Source organism: Gambusia affinis, linkage group LG24, assembly GCF_019740435.1.
Source record: "Gambusia affinis linkage group LG24, SWU_Gaff_1.0, whole genome shotgun sequence".
Taxonomy (NCBI): domain Eukaryota; kingdom Metazoa; phylum Chordata; class Actinopteri; order Cyprinodontiformes; family Poeciliidae; genus Gambusia; species Gambusia affinis.
The window spans coordinates 5094501-5121405 of NC_057891.1; the positions used below are offsets into that span (position 1 = coordinate 5094501).

The 26905-nt window shown below is 37.8% G+C and overlaps 1 protein-coding gene across 2 annotated transcripts in view; it reads left to right on the plus strand.

The window, feature by feature from the left end:
• The window catches only part of zranb3 (zinc finger, RAN-binding domain containing 3), a 75803-nt gene that overhangs the window by 1091 nt on the left and 47807 nt on the right, over positions 1-26905 (plus strand). For both annotated transcript variants that reach the window (XM_044109960.1, XM_044109962.1), the window contains exons 2-8: positions 632-798; positions 7157-7175; positions 7412-7590; positions 13555-13786; positions 17191-17276; positions 19894-20065; positions 22785-22919. In XM_044109960.1, coding sequence (XP_043965895.1) covers positions 632-798; positions 7157-7175; positions 7412-7590; positions 13555-13786; positions 17191-17276; positions 19894-20065; positions 22785-22919 — 990 coding nt within the window. The remainder of the gene's footprint in view (positions 1-631; positions 799-7156; positions 7176-7411; positions 7591-13554; positions 13787-17190; positions 17277-19893; positions 20066-22784; positions 22920-26905) is intronic.

A 26905-nucleotide genomic window follows, 5' to 3' on the forward strand; every position in this document is an offset into this window, starting at 1 on the left:
TTCATGCTTAGACTCTTTGAATAGAACGCAGGGTGGTTCCCAATCGTGGGGTCGGGTGCGTATTTTGAGTCGTGAAAAATCAGCTGTCGGGTCCTGAGGTGATATATTGAATTTATTTTCCTACAGACCTAATTTCAATATGTAGATCTAATTTTGGCTTGTGCATTTTGTCTAAATCCTGATCACATTTGCCATGACTCAATAATAAAAATGATAGCTTAGATTTTGTTTGAAATGAGATTTATGTTAGTTCTTGGATTAGCCCAGTCCGAAAATGATTATAATATAAATTAGTCAGAAATTTATTGTAATTATTGTAATAATTGAAGACTTGTACCATTGAATATTTAGAAATGGTTGCTACAACGTCTTTAGCTGTGTCTAAGGACAACAATTTGATTTAAGTTCACCTCAAAACCTGGTTGTGAAATCATACTCAGCGATACCAAAATGTGATTAATCAGATTTAACATCTGATGTAACAAGATATTAAATCTCATTTGTTAGTTACATGTTAGTTTGGAAAGCTTTTTCCCCCCTCTCTAATAAATGAAATCATGATTTTAAAACTGCATTATGTAATTACTCAGTTTAACTTTGACATTAAAATTAGTCTGCTTATATTTTCTAGATTTTAAATCACATCCTACTGCCAGTAATGGAAGAGAGTGACCCACAGAAATCTGACTGTGACACAAGATGGCCAGAGCAACTATCTGGGCTTCCTCCCAAGCTTCTGCAGTGCCTGATGCCTTTTCAAAGGGAGGGAGTGGAGTTCGCTTTGTCTAAGAACGGACGGTGAGCGACTTCATCCTCTGGATTCTTCAGTACAGTTAGTTAGGGAGCTGTAAAAAATGCTCAGATGAGTCCTCACTTTGTCTGCAAAATGAGTCTCGCCGTTTAGGTTCTTGGTGTTTTTCTGCGTTCACCATAAGCTGCACTACCACGCCAGGACTTGTTCATTTCATCCTCCGCTCCAGTTGGGCGGAGGGTCAACCTACAAGGAGCAAATCCGAGGGATGCTGCTGGCGTTGAGCAGCCGTATTGATTTAGGAACACTGGAAGGCTGCGCTTTCTGGCACGGACAGGTCAGAGGTCAATTTGCTCTCTCTGCACAGTGCAGACATCTACCTTGCTCTATTGGCATTAGTGTGACTGCAGGGAACAAATAGATATTGTCTTAGAAGGCACAGTGCTTCGTCTAAACATAGTTAATGATTAGACGATGGTAACCAATATTAATTTGTATAAAAAATATATTTTTTAATGTTTAATGTTGCAAATTCAAAAAAGCTGAATTGATATATTTAATCAATTTAATAACAGACGTGTGACCGCTTCATTATCTTCTTACAGAGGCGAAAACTAAAGCTGATGATCAGCAAAATTTCTTGCAGAAAGAGCATATTTATACCGAACCGACAACAATTTAGTGGAGCTGTAACATTGCTGGGTTTTTAAGAAGGGAGGGGTTAGAAGATTTCTTGAAAATACAGAATATCACCACCTGAAATGAAGGTACAGTAGACATGACAAGCTGACAGCTGAGAAATAAATGGCAGCCTGTCATAAAATATCTCCTGAAATGCACTGCACATCATATACTGATGTAAGATATCTACCAGCGTAGGAGGATCCGTGGGTGGATTTTTATTTTATTTTTTTCCTCTCGCTTCCATTGTGTGTCTCTCCACATCCAGAGAGCTTCAAGTGTACCGAAGCAAAACATCAAAATGTTGTCGCAAATTCTAAATACTTGCGGATCCTGTTGGATCGGCTTGTGTGGGAGGGCGAGTGAGTTTTATGGAGATAAACGGGGTGGAATGTGTAAAATATGTGGCTCGGCGCGACAATAAAAAAAAAGAAAAAACAAAGCAGTTGTTGATTGAATTGTTTGAAAAAGTTGAACCGAAGTTTGATACTAAAGCAATCCATTAAGATGTTGTGGGTTTCCTTCTGACTTAGCTTGCAGCCAGATATCTGATGAAGCATATTTCTAAGCTGCTCTTCTGTTGAGTAGGGAGGGAGTTGCTAATGTGGTGATAGATCAATACTCTTCGTTTGCATCAAATTTGTGGTATCATATGAAATATTATTCCTAACATAGAATCTGTATTGAGCTTCCCATTTAAGTCCTTTAGGCTAAAGAGGCTCATAGGATTAGAAGGAGCAATAAATTGTAAATGCATATTTCTACAAATGCTAAGTTATCACCAAGTTGTAATTTAAATACAGGTTGGTGATAAAATGTAGGTGATAAAAAAACAAATAGCTTCTACAGCCCTTTTAGGTATGGCGTAATATTAATATCTTCATCCTTCAAAAGACAGATTATACAAACGTCTGTTTTCTTTAGTATCTTTACCAATTCATTCTGAATTTTTACTTTTTTACATGATTGATAATAAAAAAAAAATGCTTAATTGTTGGATAAAGCTATTTTCCTTTCATCTAAAAACATTTTTTGTCTTGTAAAGATGTGCCAAAACAAAATTTGAGGCTTTCTTCTGATCTTAAATCTGCAGATTTTTTTTTTATATTTCTAGTTTCCCTGTGAAAACTGTCACTCAAGTACAGGTGCACCAGAAAATCGGTCCAGATTTACTTAAATTTGGGTGATCTGGCAATATTTACATGAGAAACTGTTCTCATCTACCTCAGTAAATGTCTGAAAATCAGAGACTGTCCCTTTTAACAGACCCACCCACCAGGTCACAATAGCTAGCTTATCTTCTTTCTTGCTATATGTAGCAACTTTTAAGACATGAAAGTCGGATAAAATTCTTTTTATCCTGCATTTTCCAACTCTGCTGGACATCTAAGCCTTGCTCTCTCTCTCTGTCTTTTGCAGCTTGAATATGTGGCTCAAAACAATCAGTAAAACAACATAATTTCTAAAAACTTTTTTCTTTTAAATATTCTGTCAGCTGATGTGTACATTTGCCTCTTTTTGGAGGCTTAATTCAAAAGTCACCAGAAGATGTCAGATGGTGGATATGAACTGACGCATTGGTACAAACCAATAGGACAAAAAGAGCAACAAACAAATTAGCCAATTCAATAATGTAGCAGAAATTTGGATTAAAGACCCAGACATGAAAAAAAACTAAAACTTTTCAAGATTTGAAAAGTTATGTGCTTTATATCTGTTAATCTTCATTTAAATAAATTTTTTGGTCAACTATTTAAAGCAAAGATTCAACGAGAAGCTACCAGGGAAAATATTATGCTTTAAGACAGTTCTTCAAATCAAATACATTTAAATTCAAATTTTTCCCAAACTCAATAAATTCTACACAAACAATAACAAAGGACAAAGGAGCGGTATCTCTTTACTAAAATAAACTTTTTATTTAATGAGATACAAAACAAGTGCCAGATCAAACCGGTGCAGGATGACTTGAGGTAAATGGAATAACGGAGATAAAAACTAAATTCGGGGGATGTTGACTAATAAAGGTCCAGTGATACCTCCTTCCTTGCTCCATCTTTTGAGTTGATGTGTTAAGTTTTATGTTCTGTGATAGACATAATTGTGAAAACATAAAGCTCAACCTCCTGAAACACTTTATTATTACATTATCCATTTTAAGAGTCGGTTTCATTTGTTGAACATCTTAGCTGCAATCTGGGTCATTTATCACCAGCAGTAGAATTGCTCTAATATTGTAAATAGGAAAACATCTCTATTATATTCTCAAGGTGCCTCACTTACAGTATTTACTTTCCTAACACTAAATTTCATTCCTTCCTAATAAGGCATGAAACTTGTAATGGCTTTTTTATTATAATAGGATTTTGTTGGTGTTGTGTAGACAGCAGGAGATGGATTCTGTTAAACGGCACAAAAAATTTCACTCACCATAAATTACCCGAAGCCTTAATAGGCAAGCTAACAATATTTGGACAGTATCCATCCAGGACATTAAGAAGAGGTTTATAGAGAAGCTACACATCATAAATAAATGTTAGAGCCTACTGGGCCTGTATTGTGCATTAGAGAGAGGAATTATTTTATTCAGAGGCACTTAATGCATATCGCAAAAAAAAAAAAAAAAAATGGGAGTTAGAAAAATATGTTCACTTAGCATTTGTAGAGTTATGTATTTCTCAAGTAAATTCATCATTACTAAGCCTTTAAGTTCTTTAATGTACTGTGGTAAAAACAAAAGAACAAGATGTATGATTAAACATTTACACAATGCATCAAGACCGTTATGCAACCATATTGTTACATCTACAGTGATGAAGAGGAAGGTAATCCTTGATGATGGTTACTTAAAGCTCCATTATAACAAGCAGATCTCTTTTTCTTTTCATTCTGACTCATGTAGCTAGATTAATTTGCTCTGATTATTGAACAAGTGATATTTTTGAGTAGATCTCCAGTGTAAGGCAATTTTTTTCTTTAAAGTAACAACATATTCATCAAATCAGCTGCCAGGTGTCTGTTTGAAGCCCCACCTTTTGCCCAAATATGGTTTCTTGTTGCAGAAAGGACATTTTTGGCCCTGATGGATAGATTTTATACATTGGAGTATCATAGCTGAATTTCCTTAAAATGTAAAAAAACAAAGCAAAACATATCTTCAATGTTAGCAGGTCATCACTGATGTAATGTAATCTTTTTTTAGATGCCCATACTGTCTGTTTCTATTGTTTGCAAATAGCTTGAAACATAATCTAAGAATGTACTTTATGTAAATTTCAAACTTGATTCTTGTGCAAATGTTGCCTTAGAGTATGAAGGAAGGAAGATGCAGCTAAAGAGTTTCGGAGCAAAATAACCAACTTTCTTTTACACGCCATTAAAACCCTGCGGGGTTTTCTGCTCAGATCTTTGTGAATCCACCGTATGGACTTCACTCTGAACCTTGAAAGCGGGTGATATCCGAGTGGGTCCAAACATGGAGTCAGCCTTTTGTCCGGCATTCCACACTCGGCAGAGTTCACCGCAGGTCCGGTCCTCCAGAGGAGAGCCTTTCTTTTTTCTCCTTTTTTTTTTTTTTTTACCTTGGCTGGAAAATTGGGGTTAGACACGGGTCCACACAACACATCACCGCATAGAGGTCAGAGCCATCAAATCAGCGCGGCCAGCCTGGGAGGCAGCGGAGCCCATTTCCTGACACTTTGGGGCTCGTGGGTTTCGGAGATAACATTAGAAAGATGCTGCGACGGGGCACGTGCCGTCGTCAGGCAACAGCTCCGCAGTGCGCTCGCAGTCTCAAACCGTCAAGACGACACTCAGGTTATTTAAAGGAGGATGATTAATGTGTTGAGAAATGGCAAGCACCTGCCCCAGCCACACTCCCTCCCAGGGTTGTGTGTGGGTGTGTGCGCACAGCTACATATATGTATGTGCCGTCTCGGATGAGTTGGTACCAGTGTGTGTTTCCACTTTATATGCCTTTTGTTTGCACTTTTCACACACATACAGGAGCTGGAGTGTGTGTGCGCATGCTCGTGTGTGTGTTTGTGCATTGCGCTGACTGAGCCGGTGTGTTGGCAATTAGAAAAACCACCAGTGGCAAGGTGCACATTAATCATGTTCCTCAGCTGAAAGAGAGAAATGGGGCGGAGATGGGAGGAGGAAGACGAGAAGGAGGACGAGAGAGAATAATGAGCGACTCAGTCTGAGGTATGCAGAGGTGCTCTGTTGCACTGCTGCTGGTGACACAATATTGGAAGCATTTATGGAGGAAAGAAAAATAAAAAGGAAGGTCATGACAATGAGCTCAGGCCCACTGGACAAAGAATCAGAGGTTGATCTGCGCTGCATATTTTCCACAGGGACGACTTCAGCTGATGACCATGTCACGCTTTCATTGTTCTTCATAGTGTTGTGCTTGGCAGTTTAATGGCCGCTCAAGCACATTGGATCACAAACATCCTATTTAACTTTCAGCCCTTCATGTAGGAGGAAAGAAAACTGGCAGTGAAGAAATCAGTGACTGTTTGAATGAGTAAAAGTGAGGTGAAGTTTTGACAGAGTGAAGCAGGAATGCAACTTATCGATAGTTGAGTCCATTTTCTTAAAAGCTTTCTTATGTAGCAAGAACCCTGACAGTCTTTCCATAACATAAAGAGCTACAAAATTCTTAAATCGTACATTTTTTTGTGTCAGCTATATTAAATACTGACTGAATTAACAGAAAATTTTTGTTTTCTCACATTGTTAAACTTAGATATATTTATAAAATAGAACAAAACAGGAACCTCTAAGGTTGCTCAATAGAAAAATGAAAGATAAAAATAATAAAATATTTCTAAAGTGTATTTTTCATCCCACACCGGACTCTGTTTGGACTGTTTCTCTTTCCCACTCTGGTATGACCCCACCATCTTTATTTCTGTATCAACTGACTCTGCTTAAGGACGACCACCATCGCCCTCTGCTGGATGGAGGCGAAACTACAACGATAAAAGAAGGTTTAAGAAGACTTTATTAGCTAATCAATTGGACTAATTTTAATAGTGAAGCTTTTAGTTAGTATATAAGTAAAAATAAATATTTTACTTAAAGTTCAGACATAAATCCATTACTAAACATCAAATCTTACAAATTAAAGCTATCTGAGCTGAAACTTTTGTTTATTTTTTTGCAGAAATGGCTGAAACCATGGGTTACTTTCCTTTTACAAACTAATTGTCGGTGAAATGCAGATATGGAAACTCTGAGAATCCCGATTTTTTTTTGGCTTTCATTAGTTTTTGTCGTCTGTGATGTTTTTTTTATTACTTTGTGTGATTGTATTCTTCGCTGTGTTTTGATCACAAACTGAGAGATTAATTAATTATTTACGCAAGTATTTTTTCCAGATATATACGGCTTATTTAAGCAGAATTATGAAAACGTCTGCCTATAACAAAACAGAAATGAGAGAAATAAAATCAAAAAGAAGATGCTTTCCTAAAAAACACAGAATTATCCAGCTGAAGCAGTGGTATAAATATTGAATGGCACTCAAGCTTAAGTAGCATAGCAGCACAGACCCAAATTACTACTGACAGATTTGTGGTACATCCAAGAGAAGAGGCAAACCAGACAGGCGGTCCTATTGGACCGCCGAACCCTCACGCTACACAGACTGTTGTCTTCACCTGTAAATTATTAAAGCCAGACTAATTTAGCCTCTCTGTTTCCTTTGTTTTTCAGATGTATGATTGCCGATGAGGTAAGTACACCACTGTTGTTTGGAAAACTATTTTCCCACCCCCCCCAAAAAAATGAATCTGCAGCCTTCCAGATGAGTTTGTCAGCTCTCTGCTGCAGTCCCACACGCCTAATCGCTTTTGACACTAGAATCATTGTGAGACCTTATTACTCCTGGGCCTCACATGAGCTCAGCCGTCACATGCAATTTGCCGCCGAGGGCTTCCCTTTGCGATTGACTTGTTTTCCCTTCCCCAGATGGGTTTGGGGAAGACGGTCCAGGCCATCGCAGTAGCGTGTGCTTACAGAGCGGAGTGGCCCCTCCTGGTGGTGGTGCCCTCCTCTCTCAAATATCCCTGGATTGAGGAGCTGGAGAGGTGGATCCCAGAGCTGCAGCCCGGAGACATCAACTTGGTGGAGAGCAAGAGCCACACCATGTAAGTCAGGGGCGTCAAACTCCTTTTTGTTTTGGGGCAAATCAAGATCATGAATGCTCTTAAAGGGCTGGTTGTACCAGAAAGTATTGATAAAACCTGTTAAACTGTTGAAAATATTAATGAATTCTTAACATTAAATAATATAGAATTTTCTTCCTTCCTTCAGTCCCTAAAGAATTTGCGATTGTTTTTTGTGATTTTTTTGCAGTAAAAATCAAAGTGTTTGTAGTATTTGCAATATTTGTGCTTATTTATGACAGTAAATGTGACTTTTTATTACTCACTGTGTATATCATGGATTATAATCTGACAACAATTAATCCTAAAGCAGCTGTTTAGTGCAAGTAAGAAAGTTTTTGACAATTTTTGAGAAAAATCTGCAAAAAAGTGTGGAAATTTGTTGATCTTGCGTGAAATACCACAATAGTTCTCATGAAACTGGAGGGACTGACTGACATAATCTGGCAGTAAACAGATAAAAACTGCATTAATTTGATTGAAAACATAAAATTTCAGCAGTCTTAATGTTTAAACAGAATCAAACTGGCCTGGAGTTTGACACATGTGATGTAGGTTATCCTTCCACTCTGTTTTCTTTGCAGAAATCGACGGGAACAATCAAAGTTTCTGTTCTGTTATGCATTAGGCTGCAACTTTAATTAAATTACATTTTGTGTCACAAGCCACCTGATGAGTATTAGAGGTGTGAATGATTAATGAATGTTAATGGCTCCATGCATCTGAAGGTGCATCTCAATGAATCTCGGTGCGTTGCTTTGTCAAATTAACATAAGCACACACAGCAACTTTTTCATGAATATTAATGCATTTATCTCCATCCCAAGAGCTTCTTTTTCATTTAAAAAACTGTCTTTACTGTAAGAAAACTTTATCTGTATTGGAGTGACATGTTACTCTTCTCAATTCACTTTGGTTCCAAATGCTTTAAAAAACATAAAAAATTCTCAGTTTTAAGTTAAAATATTTTGTATTTTGTAGACCTGATTTCATAATTTAAATTTAAATTGTATCACAATTTTTTGGGGTATTTATGGGGATAACAGGAAAAATGATCACCATAAATAGTGACTTTTTTGGTAACTGTATGGTAGTGATTGTAGTCGAATGTCCACAAATGTAAATATCGCTCTTAAAAAGCAGTTTCTTCAGGACACCAGTAACATAAAAATCATTTAAAAAAGTAAAATTTTTATCAACAAACTGCACATAGAAGCTGAATTTAATAATATTTTTGGATTTTCATTGAAACCAACAGCAGAAAAAAAGAGTGAAAATAGCAAATTCAGACAATATAATAACGATAAACGATGAGAGAAATGCCCGTCTTTACTAATAACTTGAAACATCATAAACAAAAAGAGAAGAGGTTAATTCAGGTTGTATAATACTATTTGGGCGACTGATTTATATTAAATTTTTATAAAATATATGAACCACCATCTGCGTTAAGAAACTATTTAATGTGGCAACTAGTCAAACTAAACAAGCCCATTTCAACTCTAAAAATAAAATCTTACCAAGTACTTTGGTTTAGTTTCTAGAGCAAATATCTTATTACACTTAAAATAAGAAAAACTAATTTAAAAGTAACTTTTATTTAGTAAATAGTTCCTTAATATTGGTGAAAATGTCCTAGTTACATTAGGTTCCAATGAAACAGGGACTTTTTCATAAATATTAAGTAACTATTTACTAAAAACACACCTCTGAATTTTGCTGAAAAGTAATTTGTTTTTCATATTTTAAGTGTAACAAGTTATTTGCACTAAAAAATACTTGGTAAGATTTTGTGTTTTTGCAGTGCTGATATAAAAGTAAAACTTTTTATCATCTAATCTAATTTAATTTCGTCCTTCTGATATTAATATGGTGTTTGAGAAGACTTTCATTCGTAAATTTAAGAAACTCAACAACAAAACATTAAATTAAATCCAAGGCAATCAGAGATGCTGTGGATTAAGTCGCACTCTTCCACACAGGTAGCGTGCAACTACCTGTGAGTAGGAACACAAAGTACCTGGAGTACTTTGTGTTCCTGGAGTGAATTTTAATTACCAAGTTCTGTGCAGCAAGCTGGCAACTTCTGTATTCTGCTGCGTCACTTCGCGGCTCAGAGCAGCAGCAGCAGCAGTGTCACATTCAGGATGTATTTGTCTGGATTATCATTCACTTACTGTTCCTGAAAACCCTCAGTTTAATTTATCGTATTACCTGTCCCTGTTCACGAACTGTTAAAATATCAATAAACTCTTAAAGTTAAACATTATTGGACATCTTTTCAGTCCGGAATTTCGTGATTCTTTTTGTGATTCTTTTGTGATAAAAATTGGTGTTAGTGGTACTAATTTGGAAATAGTTGCGCTTAATATGATGGTAAATGCGACTTTTTAGTCATTTTCTTGAGAATTATCGTGGAAATTCATGCAAAATCAACAATCCCCTCACTTTTTTTGCACTAGTGTATAACTGGGAGTTTATTGCAGATTCTTCTCAAAAATTGTCAAAAACTTTCTTACTGTACAGCGAGTTATAAAATGTCACATTTACCGTCATAAATAAGTGCAAATATTTCCAAATTAGTACCACAAACACAATTTTTATTGCAAAAAATTGAAAAGTATCGCAAAATCCGGGGGGGACAGAAAAGATATCAAATAATATTATTTAATTGTAATGATTCATATATAGTTTAACAGTTTGTGAACTTTATAAATACATCCTTTAAGAGGACTCATGATCTTGATTTGGCCCAGTCCAAAATGAGTTTGACACCCCGGATATAAATCATGGACTATAATCTGACATTAATTATGGCTGAGGCAGCTGTTTAGTAAAAGTAAGAAAGTTTTTGACTATTTTTAACTCCCAGTTATGTATTAGAGCAAAAAAGTGCAGGGATTTGTTGATTTTCCGTGAATTACCAAAATAATTCTCAAGAAACTGGAAGGACTGATTGATATAATTTGGCAGTAAACAGATAAAAGCTGCATTGATTTGATTGGTAACATAATATTTAAGCACAGTTAGTGTTTAGTCTAGAATAGAGGATCATATAAAAAGCTACGGCGTGCTGGATTTGGCCCACAGGCCACCTTGACACATGCTGATGAAAAGACACTCTTGAATTTTTTATTTGTAAATAATCTTGAAAATCACGCCCTGTACTTCCACTTCACTCCTTGTTTTTTCCTCTCTCATAAAATCCAAGGAAGATATATTGAAGTTTGAGGCTGCAGCATGTCTTAGATGTGAAAAGAGAGGCGGTGAACACACCCAGGCAGGGCAGCAGGGTGCACAGCCTCATAAGTGTTCCAGATATTCCTTATGAAAGTGAAAGGTTACAGCTATTATTTGAGCTTAAGGGAAGGTTGCCCTTATAACAGTCTGCCTGCTGGCGGAGGCTGATATGTTCTGCTTCAGCTCTTGCAAGGAGTAATAATTTACCCTAAAGAGATGTAATAAAGATTAAAAAAAATAAATAAATAACGCAAACGTTTTAGGGAAACCGAGGCGGTGTGATGGACAGCGGAGGTGGGGCCGATAAATTAATCTCGGAGTGTCCCTCTATGTCAGGAGCCAGCAGGGGCCAATGCTTGACAGCGCTGACAGACAAATCATGTCAAGGCGACGCCTGCAATATTGAACAAGAGCTGAAAGTTTTCCTGGAGGAGGGAAAAAATGCTGTCCTTGGGAAACGGCTCTCATTTCCTTGACTGTTTATTCAGGTTTGCATTGTGGACTTATGGGCAGGGGGGGGTTGTATTTTTCTTTTTTCTTTTTTGCATGGAAACATGTCTCTCTTATCATCTCAAGTTTTCTATTGTTCTTCCTGCTTTTTGAAGTTTTTGAATGATACAAAGTTTCTATATTTGTCACTTGGAGGGGCGGAGGGGGGGAGGCAGTGGGGAGGACTCCCCACCTCACATCACAGATGAGGTGCAAAGAGGTTGTGAATGCCTTCTGGGGAAAATGTGTCCTTGAACTGGATGTGTTAATGACTGAACGCTGAGGCAAGAAGAAGAAAAAAATTATGCAGCTTCTCCTAACGTGGTGCTTTGACTGACTTGTGCTTTTGTAGAACATCAGTGGCGTCTTATTCCGGCATTTCGGCTTAGAAACATGCAGCGAAGTGAAAGAATTAAAGCCTTCTAGATGCATGGAGCCTTCATGATTTATTTCAGATCATCGCTGATTTTCATGCTGCTGAAAGTCACCCGTGTGTTTGTTTGTTTACCTGAGACTGTGCCTCTGTATTTACGTTGCATAGCATATGAGTTTGGATGAAGAAAAAAACTGAAATTGCAATACATCATGTTTGAAGAGCTAAAGAAGGGATGTACGAAAAGTTTTCCTGAAGAAGTCGGTGGCTAAACACCTTGTTACAATGGTTTTTGTTAAATAATTAGAGTTGGAGGCCCAGTTGCTGAAATAATAAGTCCATAAGCATGAGAATAAATGTTCAAAATCTATTTGATTGTAGCTGGATTAAAAGTTGCAACCATTTTCCTAAATAGCAACATTTCAATGAAACATAAATGCTCAATATTATTAATGTCAAAAGAAATATTCTTTTTGGTAAAGTGCAAATTACCTTGAGTTAAACGCCGTTTTGTAGCTAAATGCTGAGGTTAAATTTGAAAAACCTTCACCATTTAAGAAGTTTTAAATTTCTTTAGTCTTCTTCATTACCTTTTTTAAATTTAAATTAAGACTGGAACAACTAGAAATGTCAATTAATTATGTGTAAAATGCATTTTATGACATGTAATTAACTCTAAATCTACTTTTAGCCCTCATAGTAGCAGCTACCGCTGTGTTAGCAAAGCATCCATCTTGTGTTGAGTTGGTATTTTATTTTTGACTGTCTTAATGAATAATTTAAGTGATTGCTTTGTTTTTGTCTACTGTTAATTATACAAAAACCATATCATTTAAAGATATGCTTTTTTAAATGTTCAATTAGTTCAAAAAAATTGTCACTAAGAAATGAGAGGCTCATTTGTAGCTTAAATTAGCAGTTTTACACAGACCAAACTTTAGCAACAGAGCAATCTGGAGCTCCCTGACAACCATTCAGTTGTATCAGAGTTTTATGTTTGTGTCTTTTTGTCAAATCCTTGCTAATTTTACTACAACATAAAAGAATATTTTGATGTTGGTACAACTTCATGCCTTTACTGCCATTTTACATTTAATAGCATATCCAGGTATTTAGATAATTATTTTTGTTTTGTCGTCTTGTGATAACATACGAAACGTATGAGATAAACGGCAAAACAACATCTGCTGGTTTCTTAATGTGGCTAATGCTAGCTTAGCTTAGTAGACAGAAGGTAAAGAGTCATAAAATCACATCAAAATAATAAAATATAAATATGGCACTTCATTTTTCATATCACCTAATTTGGTATTTTAACATAGAATTGGTGAGGTTAATTTTGAATATATTATGTAAAGGGGTAAGATAAGTTCAAGGCCGCTGTTTTACATTAAACTAGATAAAATTAAAATTTATTATTATCCCAATGTTTCTTCCATTTTTCCTCTAATTATACAAGGAAATTACAGTACATTTTTATTTTTATCATTCAAAACAGTTTTTATTCCAAAATAAGGTCAAGCTAGAATCTAACTAGCTTAACTAAGCTAGCTAGTTAAGCTAGCTAGCTGAACTAAGCTAATTTTTGTTTAATGCTTTGCTTTCTATTTTTAATTAAAAAAAATTGACAACCCAATTAATCAAATCTAATAAATACAAGGACTAAATACCATATTTGAATAAATTTTTATGCATTACCTAACAATAATCTTTATTTTTGTATTGATCAGGCTTTCGATGTTGCTAACTGTTTATGAACTGTCTGTGTTTGTGTGCGTGTGTGTGTGTGTGTGTGTGTGTGTGTGTGTGTGTGTGTGTGTGTGTGTGTTTTTGTACTTCCTCAGGGATATCAGCAGCAGTAAAGTGACAGTGTTGGGTTATGGGCTACTCACCACAGACGCACGCCCCCTAGTGGAAGCTCTTAGCAGGCAACAGTTCGGCGTAGTCGTGGTGGACGAGTCTCATTACCTCAAATCGAGGAACGCAGCGAGGACCAAGATCCTCGTCCCTCTCATTCAGAATGCAAATCGGGCCATCCTGCTCACCGGTACCCCCGCTCTGGGTCGACCGGAAGAGGTAATCGGAGTGGATGGAGTAAAATTTTAATGATGCCTCTTGAGGGAACACTACAGATTTAAATGGAGCATGCTTTTTTTTAACCCAAAAGATGAAACAGAGCCTGCAGATTGCAGACTCCTTGAAACACATCTATATTTTTTGATGGATAAAAAAACAGCGTGGACAGATACAGGAAATTCTCATGCTCAGGTTGGGTCTCAGCATTAGGTCAGCTCAAATTTATCTTCGCACAAAGGTAGATCGCCATGGTAACTTGCTCTGATCTAATGTTTGAAAAGCCAATTAACTCTCTCGGGCGTCACTCATCCTTCTGGATCCTGTGGTCTTATTTCAATAACCTTTGTTGCAAAAACTTCATTTACAAAGCCCGATATGAACAGACACGGCGCTGCAATAAATGAGACAAGTAATAAAAGAAGCACGAGGGGGAGAGGAGGGGTGGAACTATTGAATTTAGAAACAATAAGAAGGGGCTATTCACAGGACCACTGTGTGTGGAGAAAGGCTGAGCCAAGCCGTTCCACTCTCCATAATGATTTATTATGCCATTGTTATATATGTTATGTTGCAGGTGTATCGTAGATTACAGCCATATTCCATCATCGCTGGCGTGGAAATTAAAGAAGACTTTGGGAATTGAACAGCTTTTCCATATCCAGCGTGAAGACAGTAGAGTAGCAAAACATTCACTAAGAGTGGGATGTTTTCCTTTCCTCCAGCATTTTCTTTTGTATAGGTTTATGTTTTTAGGGGTTTGGAATTAATTATTTTGAATGAAATTCTTCTTTTTAGGCTTTTGTAATAAGTGGAATAAGGACAAAAGCAATTATCTAATTCTTTTAGTTAGCATTTTAAACTTTTTCCAGTTTTCGGGGTGAAACTGCATCCAAAGAGGATTTAAATTCTCATTCAGCTGCTTGTTTTATTCACTATGATTATGATTATCACTGTCTTTTTACTAGGTTAGCATATATTATAAATTTACTTTTTATTTTGTCTCTAGATAAGCTCTTTTTTTATATTTTACCCTAAATAACCAGGCAGATCAATCAAAACCAATTGTTATCTATATAAGATACATAAGTAAAATAAACAAATAATGACAAATATTTGAACATTTTGATATTTACATTTCTTCTAACTTTAGCCAGCTGCTGCTTCAATCATGTTAAAAACAAAAAGCAGGCTGCTATCAAACATTTATTCAAAAAATATGGCAAATTTTAGTCATTATATAAGAAAAATCTGTATTCATCTGTGAGAGTGAGGAAATAAACGTTATCCTGAGAAAGTTTTTAGTTATATTAAGTTTTATATGTCATTATAATGCGCTATGCGGCTTCCTCTGACTCTGTTTTCTCTAGGCGACAATCAAACATCCATTTGTGTCGTTTTATAGTTTTTTTTAGGTTTTCTTGTTTAAACAGGAACATATTTTGGTTTTAATGAGATATAAATTATGTTATAGCGACTCTCTATAGCATTATAACAACATGATACTGCCACCACCATCTGAGTAATGTTCTTTAACATCTTTGTTTCTTCAGTGGAATAGTATTAGTAACACTAACAAAGAGTGAATCTTTGGCTGTTAAGACAAAGATTAAAATGATTTAACAATCAGCTGTTCAATTAAATATTTAGCGCTGACGTCAGATTTTGGCGACTATTTTTCATGTGAAACAGGAATATTATTTCACTCTCTTTAGGAAAAACTTGACGATAATTAACCGATGAATTCAAGCGTCTAATTAATTGCAAAGTGAAGTTACTTCTTGTTAGACATCCGCAGTCGGGGTATTATTGGCTGCATGTGACGAACGCCAACCTGTCTCTGCCGCCACGCGCCTGCAGTGGTGGGGTTAGTTTTTAGATATCATCTCTCTCTGTGCCACTAGAGCCCAATATAACATTTTATCATCCGCAGCATAAACCCGATAAGCCCTGTCCCTGCCTGGGTGCCAGTCTCCTCGCTGCCATCATTACTCACCGTGGGCTTGACATGGCGCTCGCACAGCGCTCAGGGCATGTTGCACCGTTCCTGATGTGCCCTCATTCCTCCCACCCCATTAAATCAACTTTTGTGAGGGGGAGAAAAATGCAAAACTGCTGTTGAACAAGTGCTGAATTTAGAACAGCCGCTCGGCGCTGCGGCTGCTTATTCAGCTCACCTTGCTGGAGATTACCCGTCATTATTTCAGAAACGCTGGAAATTGGCGAGATGTGGGAGCGCTCACTCTGACTCTAACTCTTTCTGGGGACTCTGGTGCCAGCTGGGATGTAGATGCTCCGTCTACCGCTTAAGATTTGCTGAAGAATCACAAAATATTTTTCTGCTACAGCATTAATTGACTAAATTCAACATCTAGTTTGGCCTGGTTGATTTTAAAGTGATTAATTGATTGAAACGACTAATAAATGCAGTAATTTAACTGAAAAGTCTCATTAATTTTATAAATTCCTTCCACAAATGATTTATTTTAGTTTTTTAATTCTGTTTATTTACATCAATAGGGCTCATTTATATTGTCACATAAAGCATAAATGTTTCATCATGCTCTACAAAGTCATAGGGAAGATTTTTACTGAAATCTGGCTTTTCAGAGTGCTGTAATGGAAAGTTAAGTGGAAGGAAAACTATACACAACTAACAGAGAAGCAAGGGATATAAATTAACGTTATATTGAAGGTTATAATTTTACTGAATGAAAGATTATTCACTAATTATGAACATTTAAGACTGATAGCAAGTTAGCTTGGCAAAACAAAATGGCTGACTCTGAGGTGTTGCCTTTAAAATATGGTAGTTCAACTTATTTTTGCAGATCTATATTTGTCTCATGAACCGATGTGAGAAAGTTTTGCCACTAGGGATGGTGACATGTTTAGCTAATCATAATTTAGTTTCAAAATATACTTTTTTTTTTTTTTGGTTGATGCTCAAGTGCCCCCCTTTTTCAACACACCCTGGGCAACTGCCAATGAATACACATAAAGAAAAAAACATAGAACTAAAACAATATTATTAAAAAAGTGAGCCAAACTTTCTTCACTGGGTTATAAAGACATTAAATGACATTTTTTTTATACGTTTGAGTCTAGATTTTATTTACTTTTGTAAATGAAATGTTTTAAAAAGCTAAATAAGTGAAAATTTTAATTATGTATTCTTTTAAATCTCAATATTCAGCAATTTTATTGAATGACGTATGTTTTCCTCTTATCATTCAGCCCTACAATCGTGTCACAAAGACCCTAATTCATTATTAAGCCCATCTTTTCCACATGAGACAAAGCTCTGTTTCCCTCTCTCTCACACCTGTGAACTTATTCACATTAACTTTTGGTTTGGTGTGAAGTTATATTGAAAATTTATCACCTCCTGTGTTTTTTTTCCACAGCTTTTTATGCAGATTGATGCCCTCTATCCCAAGAGGTTTGGAACGTGGACAGACTACGCCAAGAAATACTGCAACGCCCATTACAGGTGACATTTTCCAAATGTCTTCATATTCTCTAATTGTGCTAGGTATAATATGTGTGGTTTCCTGAAAGCCTGCAGCCATTTGTAAATCACTAGAAACTCATTTCTGTGCTTTAAGCTAACACATTCAGCAACGCTCTTTTAAAATGAAAGCCTGTGCCTTGATTATGTTTTCGACTTCTTCTAGTAAATTCATTTCAATCTATTCCTTTCTTATAAGAACTTTCGCAGTTCTTCAAAGTAAAGTTGTATTTTAACCTTAAATCTCTAAACTGTTATTATTAGTTTATCGTTTGCCTGTTTGTGTCACTGTTTCATTTTTAAGTTCTGATGTGGAAAAAATGAACTAGAATTTCCTGAAGCCGGGGAAATTTGGAGATTCGTTGACTCAAATCCAACATGGCTGCCATTTTTGTTTTATAATTTTTGTTTCATTAACTCATTGGGGCACTTTGTTTCTGTGAACATGTTCATCTCATATTTAGTTTAAACGGATGAAACAAAGTGAAAATTGCAGTTATTAGCCTGTATTGCTAATAGCAGTTAGCATCCTCAATGTCCAGCTAGCATACGAATGGGGGGCCCATTATGGACTTTTCTAAGGCCGAGTTGGTATTAATTGGGCCTGGACTCAAAAAAGATTTAATTTTGGGTCCAATTTGTTTTGCAGAAATAAGAACCAAATGGGCTAAGATAGCTGGATGACTTTTTCACCATAAAAAATTCATCTAGAATCGCTATGGGTGCCACTTTTTATCCAGAATTATCCTACATAAATGTTATATTCTCTGTCAGTATGGGACCAGTGTGTCACCTGCCGACTGTACCATTTTCCATCTATAATCTCTGCCTGTTAACACTGTAATTATGTGACTTAGTTAGGACAATGGTTAGCAAATCCTGCTAGTTTCAACTTCAGACAATGTCCAGATATTTTTTTGCTATGAACTACTAAAAGCAAAAGTGTAATTATTGTTTTCTTTTACCTGTTTTAGTGAAGGAATTTTTCATTCAGTCTTCATTTTTGGTTTAGAAAACATTTTAGCAAAGTTTTAGTAGATCCTCACCTTCCTCTAGCTGTGTTTTGGGGGTAAGGTGGGCTGTGGATTTGCTGCTCATTTAAGGGATTGTTGTAGGAACCAGGCCACCAGTGAAGCCAGGCGTCTGACGCCAGCTGGCGCCGAGTCCTCATAGCCGGTGCCGATCAGTTACACGTGTGAACAAACTCATCAAACGCATCACTTTGGACATCCATCAAAGTTATCGGCTCGGTCAGGGATGGAACGGAGGGCCATCAGTGGTAACACTTTGTATATGACGGCTGGGGAATGCCGTGCTGAGACAGACACAGAGGAGGACACCGAGCGGTACCACTCATGAAAGCGAAGTCGGAGTGAGAAACTAGAGCAATCTTTGGGGCGGAGAAGTGGCGTCGCTTCATGAACTTGCCGGCTTTAAGCAACACATTTTAGAAGGAGTAGTTTTGCACCTTTCAACAACAAAAACTTTAAACACTGAAGTGTGAACCAAGTACTTTTGGCAGATCCATGTGAGGCTCGTCCACTCTTTCAGCCAGCATGGCAAATAACCAGCCTTTTGTGTGGACAGCCAGTGCTAACAATTCAAATTCTAACAAATCATTTGGCTGATAAATTGTTAAATGTGATGGTGAGTTATGTGACAAACCCCTCGGCTTAGAAATCAAACAAAATAGTTTTTAGTTTTTGGCTTTGCGGAGTATCCTTAGGTGAAAACTGGGGAGCTTCAGCAGAGCAGCTCAGCACTTAATCAGTGTGCTGGTCAGCTCCCAAGAGGGAAGGTTTAAAAGTGTCCACAGTACTTTGCAGAAGTATTTAACCACAAACTTCAGCATGTTTAAGGATCTACTGAGATAGACCAACACAAAGCAGTTTCTTATTGTGAATTAAAAATGTTTTTTCAAACATAAAAACTAAGGTTATATGATATCTGTGTGCCAAGATGTTGCAAAACATGCAGTTTGAATGTACGTATGTGTGGATACCATGCAGACCAGAGATGCAGGGCATTCTGGGTAAATACAACCAAAACAAATGTGAGAGTCTAACTTTAGCATGAAAGATGTATTGTACTCTTTTATCAAAGACAAATCCTACAAACTCTAAAATCTCCATTTTTGTTTACATTTTATGAAGAAGAAAAAAATGTCTTCTTTAGAGGTTTTTGTGTCGTTTCCGTCAGTAGTTCTTGTTGCAGCGCCCCCACAGGCGAGGAGGGAAACAGGTTTTTGAATTGGTTTGGATTGTTTGACACAGTGCAGTGCGAAAGTGAACTACACCAAGTGAAAATGCAACAAATCTACCAGACTGAGGTGTGAAAACCCTCTATAAAATGCAAGTACAGTCAAACTACAAAAAAAGTGTAACTTATAGCCCAGGAAATACGGTAAGCCCAATTGAGAATATTTGGGAAAACAAAAATTGCACTTCTAAATCCAGCTGTTTACTAATTGTATAATTTTTTTTGCACTTCCCTGTCATACTCTACTAAAGTTTGTGGATAAAAACTGACAAAATGTGCAACTAAAGTGAAACAAGTACAAGCTTTAGAATATAAAAACCCTTACAATGTCTCTCTTTAGATATTTTGGGCGTCGCAGGCTCTGGGACTGTCGTGGCGCATCCAACCTAGACGAGCTGCACCAGCGGCTGAGCCAGATCATGATCCGTCGACTCAAAGCCAAAGTTCTGAGTCAGCTGCCTCCGAAAATCCGTCAACGCATCCCCTTTGACCTGCCCAAGGAGGCTGCCAAGGTGCTCGGTTTGACATAACTTTGATAGATCTACTGTTGGGTGCAGCATCTATCACACGAAATGAAATAAATTGTTCTCGCTTGTTCTTTCTTTAAAAAGTTTCTGCCTCCGTCTTAAGATTTATGACGTCTCTCTTTCAGCCTGAGCCTCCTTCTGCTCCTTCATCACAAAGAGGATATCAGAGTATTTGTAGAGTAAATGTCACGCCTCATGCGTGGGCGTTTGTATCTCTTTTAGCTTCCCCTAAAGTTGCGGCTGCTGGTTTGCCGCCTCCCACGCCGCGCCGCGTTTCGTCTGAATCCACGTTTGGATGCTAATGCGACCTCGACCTCCGGGCTCCGCTGTTCTGTCGGTTCGGGTCCCCGTTGGGAAACAATAACAATGCCGGCGTCCACCGGGCAGCTTTTGTTATATTTTATATCACATCAGCAGGTGAGGGGGAAACAGTGGAGGTGCTTTTTCAGCGGTAATTAACGTTCAGAGCCGGGAGTGACACCACAATGAGGAGGTTGCTCGGAAAAGTGATGATGCGGGGTTTTATCCCATTCTCCCTAAATGTTAAGGGACGCTTTAATTGGGAGCTAGAAGTGGTTTGTGTTGCTACATAGCAACAACAATTAGAGCAGGGAAAGTTCACGCTGCACCTTGTTGTTAGTGCAAGAATTTCTCCACTGGCTTTTTCTTTTTTGCTTTTATATCTATTTGATGGATCATATTTGTCCATTTAGGATAAAAGAATGCATCCTAAAGCGGCTAAGTGGAGGGGTTTCAGGAGATAGGAAATGTAGGTGTGAAGAGGCCAAATCCAGCACTATTGTGCTTCCAGAGAGCAGCGAAATCTGCACAATATATGAAACATAAAACAGAGAGGACATTATTTTCATCCAAACAAGCTATCCTTTGAAGCATAGTTTAGCTAACTGACAATATATACCGAATGCCAGGGCCACTCACCGCCTGTTTATTCCTCCTATCTCATTTTACTCCCTAATGATGGCTTTTATCTTCCACCGCCAGACACTTTTTATGCCCCTGCTGCCCTTTACGTTTTCAGCTCTGGCCTTTAGTCAGCGTTAGCCTGGCGAATATCATCGCGGGTGGAGTGCTTTCCCACTATGGTGGCTTTTTTTGTGTGTTTATTTTTTCAAACAGGCAAATTATATAGAATGTGTGAATGCTTGAATGTAGTTTTAATAGGAAATAAACACAGAGAAGAGGCTGAGCGCCCACAGACAAACATCAAGGATGCTATTTAACATTCATCCTTGACATACCAATTCAGTAAACACAAATATGCCTCCGCTATATATATAAGTATATATATATATATAAATACTTATATATATGTGTGTGCTGTTGTTATTAAGCTTTCCTACTTTTCTCATTTCTTTTGTTTCACCTTTGACCTCCTTTTATATGTTCCTAATCAGGCAAGGTTCACCTCTGGCTTCACAGCGTTGCGTCATTTGATATGCAGCGCTCCGAGAAAGCGTCTCCTTCCTGTTGCATCATCAAGCTGTGGGATTTTGTAGCTTTCAAAGAGAAAATTGAGAAAAAAAATTACTTTACTAATGCAAATTACAGTAAATTAGTGCACAGTTGCATGAATAGAAGCATGTTAGGTCTAATATGTAAGAAAATCATTCTGTTGAAAAGTTTTTGATTGAGTTCATTGTTTTTAATTTTAGTCTAGAAAGAAAGTTTTGCCTGTGTTCATCAACACAACTAAAATATGATTGTTTAGTTTAAAGAATTTCTATGCTTAAGTCTGAGTTTTGAGGAAATATTGCTGGATGTTTGTTGACCTATTAACTATGAAATTCAAATAAAAGCAAAAGGTGTATGTAATAAAATGCAGTCACTTTTTGACAGACTCTGCACTTGGCACAAATTTGTTGTAGACCAGTTGTGAGACATCGGAAAAAAGATAAATAAATTAAAATCTGAAAAGTGTGGCACATTTTCATGCATACCCTTTTCCCCCTTGAAACAAACTCTAGTGTAACAAATTCAATTCAAATTCAAACATACTTTATTGCTCCCAAAGGAAAATTAAATGCTGTAACTCATGTTAATCCAGAGTCAGATGGACTCCCATCCATTTTTTATCTAAAAATAGGAAGATCTTGAAACAAATACACAGCATACTTTTCCTATATCACTAACTTGTATTAAACACATTGAAGTTTGAGGAAAAGGTTGGGGAAACCGTCGTCAAACAATGTTTTCTACCAGTCCGTGATTGAGCTACGACCCGGTAAAACAAACTCGGATTCCCTCAGCGTGTTTTGTTTATGAACGGATGGAAACATATGCTGCTCTTCGCAGGCAGCCTTCCCCACTGAGATCTTCGCTCCCGCCTTAAATACTCCTCGCCAATCACCTTGAGAGCGGGCGAGGCGGCTTTTGATTTATTGTAGCGGCTGGGCTGCTTCTCCATCTTCGACCTCGGCTTGTCACACGGCGGCTATAATTGGGAGACGCTCATGACCCACCTAACACAGCGGCCCAGTCGGAGGGGGGAAGCATCCTTGGGAATTCTCCATCTCTCTTTCTATTTCTTTCTATCTCTTCCAGGAAAAAAGTAGGACACCCAGCAGCACCATTAATTGTTTTGCCCTTTATATCTCAATAACAGGCAAGAACAAGAGAGAAGAGGAGGGTGGATGAAGGATTAAAGGACACAGCCTCACCGTCTTTGTGCTCTCCTTGCATGCAGGAGGCCTCGGCCCGCTTCGCCGAGTGGGAGAGGCTGATGAAGAGACTGTGGTCGGGGGTCGCTGCTACGGAAAACCTCCACACAGAGGTCATGAGTCTGGTTACACAGATGTACAAACAAACAGCTATTGCCAAGGTAATGGGAGACCAGCTGCTTCAAATGTCCAGATTCCTCCATTCCAGTAAATAGTTGATAAAGTTGGGGTTACTCTTTCTTTGTCTGAAAGGTATCAAAAAGTCAGAGGAAGCTCTGCACTGGTGGCGAAAACACTTTTAGCAACTCTTTTATCATCTGGGTAGTAACATTATTCACTGCAACTAAAACCTCTTATCATAAAATTGTGACTAATCCAGAAAACTCATCCTTAAATGTGACGTTTTAATGCAAAGCAGGGATTTCTAATTGAAGATTATCTCTGCTAACTCAAAACAACAGTGATGTCAAGCGCAACTTCTGCTCTAGTCAGCGAAATACAACGGCGGCGTGAACTACACTGAAGTAAATTTGTCTGATGTGTAAAAATCTTGTTAAATTGAATTATAAAATATAGATTAGACATGTAAACATCTTTTCAGTGCATTAGTCTGTACCTGAGCACTGAATTATTACCACAAAACTGAAACTAGAAGAAATGATGAAAAAAGAGATCTAATACAATGTTACTTGTAAAGTAGGTGAAATGTAAAACTATGAAACACTGTTCACACAGTCCTAAAACTAGCTAGCTGTCCCTTTTAAATTGTCTTGTCTGAAAATAGCTTTTAATTACTCAAAGTTTTATTTTGGTGCATTTTTTCACACTTGAACCGAAAACTGCTATGTATATTTATGGTAACTTGACTAAACTTATAGTTGTGAACATGAAGAAAATGGTGGATCGTTTGAAATATTTGTTACAAGTGAAGTTACATTTGTATTCACCCTCTTTTAATTTGTTACAACCAGTTGAAGGTTTCCACTTCTTCTAATGCGCTGATTTTTGTTTAGCTAACTTTAAAATCATTTAGCGCATTTAGCTTCTTCTAAAACTAGCTTCAGAGTCGTTTTAATTAGTAAATAAAGTTCACCTGTTTATTAAAACCTCTGAGTTGTTGTTTTTAGAGAACATTAAACAGGAAACAGAAAGTTAAAAATCCAAAACGTTTCGACATCTTCGGACGCTGTTTGACTCGACGCGATGGCGCGGCATCATTCTCAGCACGCTCGGCTGTGTGCTCACGGGAGACCTCATGGGAAAGCGTCGCCATGGTAACAGAGCCTAATGGTGACCAGTGAAAGCACTTAGACAAAGTAGGGGAGTTATAACCGCGGCATTATTTAGCCGCGTCCAGCCTGGCATGATTACACCTTATATCAAAGTTACACACCGCACTAAAATAGGATCGCTGTGATGCTGTTGCCATGGAAACCCGTTCGGCTCTCAGTTTAACAGAGATGGCTTTTCTTTTCCTTTTTTTTTCTTCTTTTTTTTAATGAGAGGGAGAATGAGCGCTGTGGGAAGGTGGCTGGACGCATCCTGCAGGAAGGATGCCGGGGTCAGAGCTGCTGGAATCCAACGTTCATTTACATTCAGAGGAAACATTTTTCACCGTAATAAAGCCTTCGCCGTCTGATCCACTCCCCCCCTCCCTCGCTAATCACGGGAGCTCCAAGAACAGGCGTCTCCGCCGTCTCTTGTATTTGTAGGTGAATAAACCGCCATCTGCCAGCGTTCGAGGGCTGGCATTCCTCTCAATTAGCCAAAGTCCCTCAGCCATGAGGAGCGTCGCCCCGAGGTTAACAAAGACCGGAGATAACTACCAAATGCAATCATTGACACGCCGCTCGCTCCGCCTGCCTCCAAGCTTGGATCCTTCTTTTTTTTTTGCACTTGGTGTTGTTTACTGATTGGATTTCTGCTTAGTTTAGCCTAAGTCTGGACTTCCTTTCATTACATCCACCTCAAAGCCAATACTCCCGGACGAATCTCATTTCCTTTCAGAGTTCAACACACTTTTGGTACTTTAGATGGAGGAATAAAACAAACAATAAAATCACAACAGTGCTTCCTTTTTTTGGATCATTGGGAGGGTGGAGTGGTGTGATAAGTTCTAACATGTATGTCGCTCTGAGGAGCATCGCGGGCCCTGCCTGCCTCCCAGCACCGCCAGGCGACAGAGCTGCCAAACGCCTTTGGGGTATTTTTGTTGCTTTACCCGCCAAGCATCTGCTCCCAATTACCCAGAGAGGACAGCTCTGAAGCCGGACTTTAAAGCAAAAGATAACGGGTCCGCTTCAGACAGCCGAGAAGTTTATGCACTAATTAAACTCGGCGGAAGGAAGCGGGCGAAGCCAAGCCGTCAGTAATGAGGACCCCTCTGATCAGAACAGGGTCGGCGGGCCTGGCGGACAGATTCATTATCGGGCGCATCGGCTAATTATCAGCTGAGGTTGTCCCTCCAGAGCAGGTGTGATGGCTGCAGAGGTTGTCAGGTTTGTGGGGGGAGATTTTAGGAGCTGGATTCACACCACAGAGGCAAAAAGCGCCTCGTAAGGACTCTGTTAGACTCAAGTCAAACCTCAATATTTCCTCACTAGTTGGTGCTATTCTCGGTCGCCCCAGTGAGCCCTGGGGCTCCTAAATGAGCCGAGTCCGGATGCTCCATGACGGCCACACACACACACACACACACACACTGATATGATAGATACGGATATCTGCAGGGCACAGTTAACTCCCTTGCTTTTTGGCTCCTTTTTTTTTTTTTTAGGGGAGGTGATTGTTAGCTTCACACTGTCAATCAAGGTCGGGAACTTCAAAACAAGAAACAAGCAATAGGCTGTTAAATTTGGGCTCTGATCTTTTCTCACGCATTGTTGCTGCTACGCTTCATAAATAAAACAAAAACCAACACAGACAAAAAAAAGAAAAGGGTTACATAAGGAAGAAAAGAGCCAATAAGTTAGGAGTGACGCATTCAAGACACTCGCCACATTAATTTTGCACTGCAGTTGACACTTTGACAGCCAACAGGACCCAACTTTTTATTATTTTTTTTATTCTAACAAAAATTAAAAAAATCTGAAGATGTTCCAAATGCAGTCCCATTATTTCTGCTTAAATATAAGACTAGTCAACTTGATTTTTCTGTTATGTTCTCTACATTTACTGGCAGCCTGGTTAAAGATGAATAAAAACCTTAGAAATCTCTGAAAAATCCAGAAACTTCCAACCATTAACTTGAGAACATCAGCGCTATGGTGATTGGAATACATTATAGTGGATGCAAAATCAATTTAACTGCAATCCCTGGATCACAAATATGATGTGATGCCTCAAAATGGGCAAAATAAGAGAACATGCCATTCTAGAAAGAAGAAATAAGACAGAGTAGATTTCTTTGAGCGACTGCAGCACATTCTGGAAGGCTGGTTGCAGCTACTTTTTTATTTTTGGACAGGTGTTACGTTGTGTAACCTTGGCAACAAGGTCCCAAGAGTAGAGCACTATCATTATGGGTAAGAATCATATGTTAGTACATTTCAGCAACAAGGCAGTTCAAAGTCAATCACATAATAAATTAAAAGAAACTCAATAATTTTCATTTGCTTGATTTGTTGTTTTTCTCTTTTCTCTCTTTCTATCAAAACTGATGTGCTCTCAACTATTCCTTTGTTTGCAGAGAATTAGTTATTAATTCTATTTGTTGTTTTCTTAATTTATTTTGGTTATTTCAAATGTCTTCTAGTTCCAGTGTTTAAGTGTTCATTGGAATTTAAAATTTAGCTTTGACAATGTCAGTATTGCTATTATATTACTTGGAAATGGTCTGATAACAATAATATTATCGTTTATCGCAATAAGTTCTGGGACAATTTATCATCCAGCAAAATTTGTTATCGTCATAAAAGACACCACACAGTAAAACCAGTAAATATTGCATTTTGTCAAGTGTGAAACTAACTTATTTCAAGTGTTTTTATGCGTTTTTATCAGAGGTGTCAACAAATATGGCGCTGAAACTTCAGCTGAAATACAAAACCCTCGATTTAGTAATGAAACTTCTTGTTTCTCCGATTGATCACACGTCAATGTGTGGATTTTTACGTACCTATGGTCGCCTTAATCAAAAAGAGCCCCC